This window comes from Cannabis sativa, chromosome 4 (genome assembly GCF_029168945.1).
Source record: "Cannabis sativa cultivar Pink pepper isolate KNU-18-1 chromosome 4, ASM2916894v1, whole genome shotgun sequence".
In the NCBI taxonomy this organism is placed as follows: domain Eukaryota; kingdom Viridiplantae; phylum Streptophyta; class Magnoliopsida; order Rosales; family Cannabaceae; genus Cannabis; species Cannabis sativa.
In genome coordinates, this window is record NC_083604.1 from 80,520,297 (window position 1) to 80,530,208 (window position 9,912).

Genomic DNA, 9,912 nt, shown 5'->3' on the forward strand with positions numbered 1-9,912 from the left:
AAAAAAGCGGTGAGAGAGAGTGAGAGTCAGTTAGCGGCGGTTAGGAAGGTGATAAAAGGTTGTTAAACGTTATTAGCACTGGGGTTAAAGAGTTTTTTAACTTAACTCTGGTTAAGTTAAAAATAAAAAGGGTATAGTTTTAATCAAAGTTAGGCAACTTTATTTAGGTGACCCCACTGAAAACGTTCCATTTTTAGCTATAAAAACAAAGCGCCATTAGAGTTTTTTCTTGACTCCCATTTTCAGCTTCTTCCGTTTTTTATTTTCTTTCTTTCTTTCTTCATTCAATCAATTTTCAGAGGACGAAAAAAACAGAGTCCATTTATAATTGAAGATAGTGAATCAAATTAACGTTAAACTCATAATTGAGTGACAACAATGGCGATTTCTTTGAGATGTTTCTCTCTTTGTTCATTCACGATCTTTCTTCTTATTCTAATTGTTAGTGTGAAAGCTTCAACAACACAGAAAAATGATGAAGTTGTACAGTCAAGGTACGTAAATGATATCATGTGAATTTGGATGAGTCAGTCAGATACATTAAGTGTGAATTTTGAATTTTCATTCATTTTAATTAATGCAGGAAATTAGTAACCCAAGAGTTGCAGAGTTTGAAGAATTCATCAATGGTGGAAAGGTTGGTTTTATTCTCCATTTTTTTAACTAAGATCATGCTGTTTTTACTTCTGATCTATACCGTCCACGTGGCCAAATGCAATTCTAACCGTCAGATTAATAAACTTATTAGTTTGGTCTGTAATTTTGCACGTACAATCCAGGCCGTCAGATCGGATCTGAACAATCCTAATCGTTAATTTCGTTATTCTTTCCGGTCTGACTCATTGCTCTGTTTTGAGTGAAAAAAAATATAAGTGAAGATATTAATTTCTTTTGACTTTTTTTTTTTTTGTAATTAATCAAATTACTGCTATTTTCCAACAAATTTAAAAGAGAAAAGAAAATCAAGTTAATATTACGAGGTTATTTTGGTCTTTTCGATGCTGTTAATTTAAAAGCACTTTCTCTACACTGACAGGACGGTGACTGTCTGGACTATAAAGTGTTTTTTTTACTATTAATTTCACTTAATAAAAAGCATATTATTAAATTAAAACAAGCTTTAAATGTTCACGTTCTAACGTGATTATTTTCAATTTATTTATTTTTTTTAGTAAGATAAGATATGTGGGAATTGGATTTTTACTTGGATTAATTTGATTTAATTGATTGGTTTTTAATTATTTTTCTCTTTATATTTTCAGTTTGGATGATAATAATGATGAAGATACTTGGAATAATGAACACGCAGTTGAAAATCCAGAAGAAATTGCTTCTATGGTTGATATGTAAGTCTCTCACTCAATATATATATTTTTTAGGTGTAGTTTAAATTTCAGTAGTGAGAGAATTAATTTGAGATAATTTATATTTATTTAATAAACCTTTTTAATTAATTCCCTCATAATTATTATTATTGGGCATTATTTAATATGATGGAGAGTGGGGACCTCAGCATTGCTCGTAATTAACTCAACTCTTATTAGATTTCCTTCTGACTCAGGGCACTTGCCACTTACCACTTACAAAAACATAAAGAGAGAGTTTTTCTATTAAAAATCATTGGGTAGAATAGAATTTACAATATTAATTAATTTATTTATTTCCCCAATAAAAAGGGTTAGTAAGTAGAGTCAAAATCCCCTCTTTAACCACAAAAAAATTACCTTATGTTGCTTCAACAGAAAGTAATTAGTCTAATTAAAAAAGTCTAGTTAGATAGAGCATCATAAGCACATGGCTCTGTTCTGCTTCTTTATTAATTGGAAATCTATTTTTTTTTAAGATATAATCATAAAAATATAATAAATAACCAGATTAACTTCCTTTTGGGACACAGTGTGAAGAATCAATCACCCATGTTCTTGGTCTGAACCAATCACATTCTCTCTTCGATTCTTAGTTGCCAGCTCTCTTTACCCACATGCCCATGTCTCCAGATCCGCTCGTCACGCTTTACAATTAATTTCTTCTTGTCATTTTCGTACACCCCTTCATTCAAATCTCATTCCTTTCTTAAAATAACACAACTTTTTATTATTAGAATTAGTAATTACAATCTCTATTACAATTTCTTACAATTTCTTAGTTTATTTCTACGCCTGAGATTACCAAATGTTCAAAAAACTTTAAACTTATATTTTGCACTGTAAACTATTGAAATGGAAAAAATATTTTAGTATGCATTTATGGGAACAAAAACTAACTAAGAGATTATAATAGGAGATTTACAGTAGCATCTTCTACCACACATGTCCTTTTAATCTCTTCATCCTTATTTTTCTAAGAATTAAATACTTGGTTGCTCTGGCCTTCAAATTCCCTTCTTTCCACGATTATAAGAAATATTAGGAAATGTTCTTTGTGTAGTTATTATACCACATGTCATATTTATTTAGTGAAAAATAAGGTACATGTAGTTTTCTCTCATGGATAAACAAAACAACATTTTTGGTTGGTGTTACCAACATTGCTACACCATCATATTCTGAATCAAAATTCAGGAAATAAATTGATTATACCTTGGAATCCAATGTTTTTTTTTTGTCTAATTAAAGCAAATGAACTTGTTCTAATCTCAATTATTACCTTCAAAATTACTCACCTTCACTTTTTAAACAGAGCACATTTTTGTTACTAACTCTCGTAGTTTCTAAACAAGGGCCAAAAAATTTCACCCATTTCCATTTTTGTGTATTATTCTCGAGAAAAGTGGGGCATACTACTTTATATTGGCCCCTCAATTACCAGCCTGTCCATCATTTCATATAATAGCTTAAAAAGTTACAAAATCACAGATCTGGTTTCTTATATCACAAAATTGCATTTTTATCTTCTGAGAATATGGCTTTACTGACAGAACTATGTTCTTCAACGAGACCAGCATGGCCTCATTAAATGACCCTTTAAAAAGTCTCCACCGACACAGCCATTGTTCTGTACAAGACTGAAATAATTCTCTTCTTCAAAATTTAGCATTAAATTATTATTACTCTAAAATGAAAATCTTCGACAAAAAAAGGTTAAAGGAGTCAAAGTCTCTCCGTATAGACCGTAAACACTGTCCGTACCCCATGTTCTACTACATGCTTCAATTATTATAGTACACCCTTATCTGTTTCGATGTTGAAAAAAAAACTTTTTAATCGAGCTTAGTGATAAACAACTGTTTGAATCTATTTCAGGAATATCCGCAATCACACGGAAAGAAGGAAATTGGGATATTTCTCATGTGGAACAGGGAATCCAATCGACGACTGCTGGCGTTGCGACCGCCGTTGGCACTTACGGCGTAAACACCTAGCCAATTGCGCCATTGGTTTCGGTCGTAACGCCGTTGGTGGCCGTGACGGTAAGTACTACGTCGTCAACAACCCTCGCGACGATGACCCTGTTAACCCAAGACCCGGAACACTCCGTCACGCTGTCATCCAAGATAGACCATTGTGGATTGTGTTCAAAAGAGACATGGTCATCACACTCAAACAAGAGCTTTTAATGAATAGCTTTAAGACCATTGATGCAAGAGGTGTGAATGTTCATATTGCTTATGGTGCTTGTATTACTATCCAATTTGTGACCAATGTAATTATTCATGGTCTACATATTCATGATTGTAAACCCACTGGTAATGCCATGGTTAGAAGCTCACCAAGTCATTATGGTTGGAGGACAATGGCTGATGGAGATGCCATATCCATTTTTGGATCAAGTCATATTTGGATTGATCATAATTCTCTGTCTAACTGTGCTGATGGTCTTGTGGATGCTATAATGGGCTCCACTGCACTTACCATTTCTAACAACTACTTCACTCATCACAATGAGGTCAGTCTAATTTTTCCTTTCTTCCTTAATTATTATTTCAAGTAATCATACAAGATAAAATACTAAATTATTTGATAAAAAAACAGGTCATACTATTAGGACACAGTGATTCTTACACAAGAGACAAACAAATGCAAGTGACCATTGCTTACAATCATTTTGGTGAGGGACTTATCCAGAGAATGCCAAGGTAAATAAACTTAATCTAAATCTAATTTAACCAAAGTTCTATTTTATGTGACTTATTTTGATGAAATTATTAATGGGGACCAAATTTATTGTTGTTTGCAGATGTAGACACGGGTATTTCCACGTGGTAAACAATGACTACACACATTGGGAGATGTATGCTATTGGTGGTAGTGCTAACCCCACCATTAACAGCCAAGGCAACAGATATCTTGCCCCTGTTAACCCTTTTGCCAAGGAGGTATACATAGTTATAATTATTACTTTACAAGTGTTGAATTAATGTAAGCAGTTTTAATGGATTTGATTTGATTTTGAACAGGTTACAAAGAGAGTTGATACAGACACTGGTTCATGGAAGCATTGGAATTGGAGATCAGAAGGAGATCTATTACTGAATGGAGCTTATTTCACTCCATCAGGAGCTGGAGCTGCTTCCAGCTATGCCAGAGCCTCAAGTTTAGGGGCTAAGTCCTCTTCCTTGATTCCCTCACTTACTTCTGGTGCTGGTGTTCTTAACTGCCGTACTGGAGTACAATGTTAATTTTAATTTCGTAAAAAAAAAAAACAGTAAAAAAAATCAAAAAAAAAAAAAAGAGAAAGGATGGAAGAAAAATAATATTTCATTTTTTTCTTCCTCCTATTGTTATAGCATTATGATGAGTGAGTGAGTTTGCAGTCATTAAATCTGTTTACAACAAAAGCCTATTTTGTATTTGCCCCCTCCCCCAACTGTCAAATTTGAATATTTGACAAAGTGTAAATTTTTTATTTACTTTTTTACCTTTTTTTTTTACCTCAAATGTTGTTACATTGTTATCTATTAATCCACTTTAATAGAGGGAAACTAGAAAGTGCCGCTATTAGGCTCTGTTTAAAGTGCCAAATATAATCCTCTTCTTTTTATTTTTGTTATCATTTCTATGAATTTGGAGTACTAGAGATAATTATTTATTTCCAAAGAGAGAGAGAGATAAATTTGCCTTTTGAGCTCTGTACTTGTTTAAGTTTTGTCTGACAGAAATTGCATTATGTCAAATAATAATAATAACAATAATATAAGGTGTTTGGGATATTTAATTATTGGCCTTCATTGATATGAAGACTTGAGTATATATGAAGACAACCACAAACACAGAGTGTTTGCATGTGAGTATATGGACCCATTGATAATTCCATGCATTTATCAGCATTACATAACTTAACAGCAAACCCATGTTTTCACCAATCAGTGTTGTTTTTAACTCTATGTAAGTTGTCATCTTTAAGCCACGTGGTGGGAGCCAAAAGAGCCTTATAAATCTCTTTCAATAATATTAATAAGTGATAGATCTCTTTTTCTTTGTCATTGTGATCTTTTTGAGTTTGTTTTTACCATTGTCCAAGATATAATTTCCCCAATTTTTTTTTTCTTCTTTTTTACCACAATTTATTCACTAATGATTATGATGGTTGGACTCTTTGGTCTTGGAGATTGGCTGTCCTATGGCAGAAGATCTCAATGTTAAAATAGTATGTAGATAATAAAGGGTGAAAAAGCAAGAGTTGAAAAGCTTTGGATGTGACACTATTCTTCCAAGTTCCAACAATATCAAATTATTATCAACTTTATAGTCCAAGAACTTCAAGTTCCACATGTTGCTGCTTTGGAATTTCTGGTATGGATTCATTTTAATACCTGATAGTTGAAGGAGTTCCACTTCCACATGTTGATGATGATCACCGCGGTGGTGGTGTGGTGTTACTGTCTTCGTTTACAACCGGCCGATCGAAGCAGATTGCCTAGATTGAAAAGCTTTGATGAACCTGAATGTGTAGAATCCATGAAAGAGCCAAGTGATGCTTTGTTTGATTCTATATGTTTTAACAAACGCTGTGTGTCCAAAAAAATACACACTTTTGCAATTTTTGTTTCTTCTATTTTCATGTTCTAAGTAATATTGAAACAAGTAATCTTACACACATTTATAGCTTAGTAACTAAGCAATCTATGGGGCTTAACAATAATTGCTCTACAGATTACAACCAAACCATTAAGTGAGATTACAGAAGCAACGACAGAATTAGTAATCCAAAAATTAGAAAGCTGAATCATGAATTACTCTACAGATACAGAATTAGTAATCAAATAATCTCACACATATGTATACATCTAAAACTAAATAATATCCATGATTTTTGTAGCCACTAATGCATATATAATCAGTGAATTTCAGAAAGCTGAATCAATATGCATACCACGTAAAAGATCATAAAGGCTTCTGTGAGGGAGATGATCATACATATCAGAATTCAGAAGCTTCTCCCCTCTCTTTCCTTGATAGAAAGCCCTGACTGGAATCAAAATCTCATGGCGATTCCTCCCAAGTTGCTTTATCACTTGAATACATAAGCTCTGGCTACAAATCCCCACTTGGTATTTAAATTTAACTTGGAGAAAGTATGTTCATTCAAAGTCAAAACATATTTTATCCTTAAGTGGGATTTAGTAGTATTGATCCTGTTTAAGTTTGGACTATGGAAATTGACAAATCTACATAAGCACAGCACAGCAATGTACTTGGATTTTGGGCTTCTTTTATTAGTCCAATTCACAAACTAATTGAGATTCTCAAAAGGGTTTTCATTTTCAACCCAATATAGTATTCTTATTTTATTACAATATCTAAATAAAAGAGAATCATCAACTCACAAATGACCGACCAGGAGAAGCTGAGGTCAAATAACCCACCAAGAGGGCTGATATTTCCCATTTCAAACTTGGATTATATTATTTTGTTCTTGGCTAACTCAAAACAGGATAAGTCACACCTCGAACTCTTACAATTTGGCAAGGAGGAGGTTATACAAGGAGCTCCAAATGCACTTATGTGATAAGTTTGACCATATTTAATGCTTGGTCATTTTCTTTATAGAGTTAAATTACAGCTGAGCTAACTGCATACCTATATTCATCTCTAGTTTTGATAAATTACCAGTAATCCATACAAGAGCATGTTCCATGCTCAAAATGGTGGAACCTTTTTCTATCTCGCACAATAATCTTACGCTTATAAATTTTTGAGATTAGCTTTATAGAAGCGTGACAATCTTCACATATGCGTAAGTTCTTCACAATCCGAAGTGGTGTCTTAGGACCAGTACTGATCAAGCCAAAAGCAATGGCAATCTTCTCGCTGTGATGTTGCAAATTCATCTGTTTTTCTTCTTCATCCATGTTGAGCAACACTTGTTCGGTCTTTGGCGAATAGCCCACCAATCTCAGCTGGTTTGAAATCTCATTCAACATTGAATGGATTTCTTTAGCTCTATGGTGGGAGTCATCTTCAACAAGAAACTCTTGAATCACTCCATCTAGTTCAATCCAACTACATCCAGGATCTTTCCTTATATCCATGTCCTTCATCATTAATCTCACTTCCGAAACAGCTTCCCAGTTTCCTGAAGAGGCATATAAATTTGACAGTGCAACATAGGATCCACTATCACGAGGAGCCATGTCCATTAAAATCTTTGCTACTCGTTTCCCAATCTCTATGTTCTTATGCATCTTGCAAGCACCGAGTAATGCCTTCCATATGACATCGTCCTTTTGAATTGGCATATTTAGTATGAACTCCTCAGCTTCTTCTAACTGCCCAGCACGGCCTAAAAGATCAATCATACAGCCATAATGCTCTATTCTTGGTTCTAAGCCAACAACACTAACCATATGATTAAAAAATGACCTGCCTTCCTCCACCAAGCCCCCATGACTACAAGCATTCAGAAGACCAATATATGTTACATCGGTGGGCATAACACCGGCTTTTTGCATCCGAGAAAAGAAGTAAAGAGCATCCTTCGCTCTACCATGCATAGCAAGTCCGCCGATAATGGCATTCCAAGTGATTGCATTCTCTTTAGGCAACTTCTCAAAAACTTGAAGGGCCTTCTCAATACTCCCACACTTGGAATACATATCAACCAAAGCAGAACCAAGCACATCATTGATCTCAATCTTGTTCTTTTCAGCATACAAGTGTACCCATTTTCCCAATTCAAGTGCCCCAAGGCGAGAAATTGCAGGCAAAACACTAACTAAAGTTACATAATTTGGTGAAACATCTCCCAATTGCATTTCTCTAAACAATTCTATAGCTTCCTTAAAGAGTCCATTTTGTGCATACCCAGATATCAAACCATTCCAAGAAACCACACTTTTCTGAGGCATTTCATCAAACAACTCTCGTGCAGCTCTAAAATCACCAATTCTTACATACCCATCAACCATTACATTCCACAAAACTACATTACCCTCTTGCCTTCTCTCATCTCTACCCACTTTATACACATTCCCAAAATCAATCAAACTCTTCTGAAACAAATAATTAGCATCAACCATAACTCCACACATCACATACATCCTAACAAGATTACTAAGAACAAACACATCATTATCCAATCCATACTTGATAACCAAACCATGAATTTGCTTACCCATTTCAAAATCCCCTGTTCTAGCACAAGCCTTCAACACAGAAGGGAAAGTAAACTGATTGGGCTCCACAAAACCAGCAAAAACCATTTGACGAAACAACAAAAGAGCCTCCTTTGGTTGTTCCTCGTCGGCAGAGCAATCTGCAAAAGCTCTAATAATAGTATTCCAAGAAAAGCAATTGGGTTTTCGCATTTGATCAAATACTTGGCGCGCGTACTCCAAATCACGATGGTTCGCGCAGAATCTGAGGATTTCGGCGGCGGCAAGTGGGTCGTGGATTTTGCTGGTTTTGATGAATTGGGCATGGACTTGGGTCAAGTCTCTGATGGTTTTGCATGATGAGATTAGAGGGAAGAGTGAAGAAGGGTGAGAAGAATGCGATGGAGATGGAATTGTGGGCTTGGAGATTGTGGAGTTCATGGAGTTGTAACAATGGCTGTCGTTTTTGTCTTTTTGTGTTTATTCAAAAAAAAAAAAAAAATCGTATAAATAGAATATTATTTCAGAATAAAAAAAAATGGAATAGAAGAATCTAAAGACTGCCATATCAGATTGCGTTTTCATAAACTAGACTTGTCGTTCTTTATCAAGTTTTTATAAAACGACACGTCGTCAACTCATACTAAATGAATATAGAGTAATAAAGCAATAATTATCTCTTATCAAAGCAAAATACTTTTGGATACTCGGTATACTGGTCGACCTTTATTTATTTGGTCATTTAGACCAAACAAAAAAAATGTTATTGAATCTGCATAAATTATCCAATCTAATAATAATCAACTGATTCGATTACAATCGACCGTACGTTAGATATTCAATTGTAATTAGATCGGATTAGATGTTATTTATGAATATCCAATTGGATCGAATCGAATGTTGGATGAGGTGTTCAAAAATCTAATATATTTAACATCCAATCAAACTAATTAGTATTTTTATTTATTTTGGATGAGTCATTAGATTTTATAATATTATACGTAAAATATATATGTATATATAAAAATTAACATTAAAATTTTACTTTTTTTTTTAGATTGGATAGATCCAATTCAATCTAATACATATTGGACCTAAAATATTAGATGTATCGAATTAAACCAATGAATATATATGAAATACATCCAATGGATAATATCGATCTAATCCAATATCTAATGGATGTTGGATCGATTATATGACTACAATTAATTGGATCAGATGGTAAAATATAACATCCAATATATAATTAAATCGGATCTGGATAAGCCTAAATACATTAGATGGTAAAATTTTAAGTTTTATAACATCTAATATATATATATTTGTTATAAAAATTTATTTGAATTTCATTTTATTTAACAAGTAAAAGACTCATT

At 33.7% G+C, this 9,912-nt stretch overlaps 2 protein-coding genes across 2 annotated transcripts; one reads left to right on the top strand and one right to left on the bottom strand.

Moving 5' to 3' along the window:
- The first annotated feature begins 225 nt into the window (after nt 1-225).
- On the top strand, nt 226-4,961 carry LOC115714787 (probable pectate lyase 8). Its single transcript, XM_030643540.2, has 7 exons — nt 226-494; nt 584-637; nt 1,263-1,346; nt 3,243-3,885; nt 3,972-4,075; nt 4,177-4,315; nt 4,397-4,961. Exons 1-7 carry the CDS (start codon nt 379-381, stop codon nt 4,616-4,618), a joined length of 1,362 nt encoding a protein of 453 aa, XP_030499400.2. The 5' UTR covers nt 226-378; the 3' UTR covers nt 4,619-4,961.
- A 1,858-nt stretch (nt 4,962-6,819) lies between these two features.
- LOC115714786 (pentatricopeptide repeat-containing protein At5g48910) lies at nt 6,820-9,094 on the bottom strand. The gene has a single exon (XM_030643539.2). It carries the CDS (start codon nt 8,972-8,974, stop codon nt 7,046-7,048), a length of 1,929 nt encoding a protein of 642 aa, XP_030499399.2. The 5' UTR covers nt 8,975-9,094; the 3' UTR covers nt 6,820-7,045.
- Nucleotides 9,095-9,912: the final 818 nt, after the last annotated feature.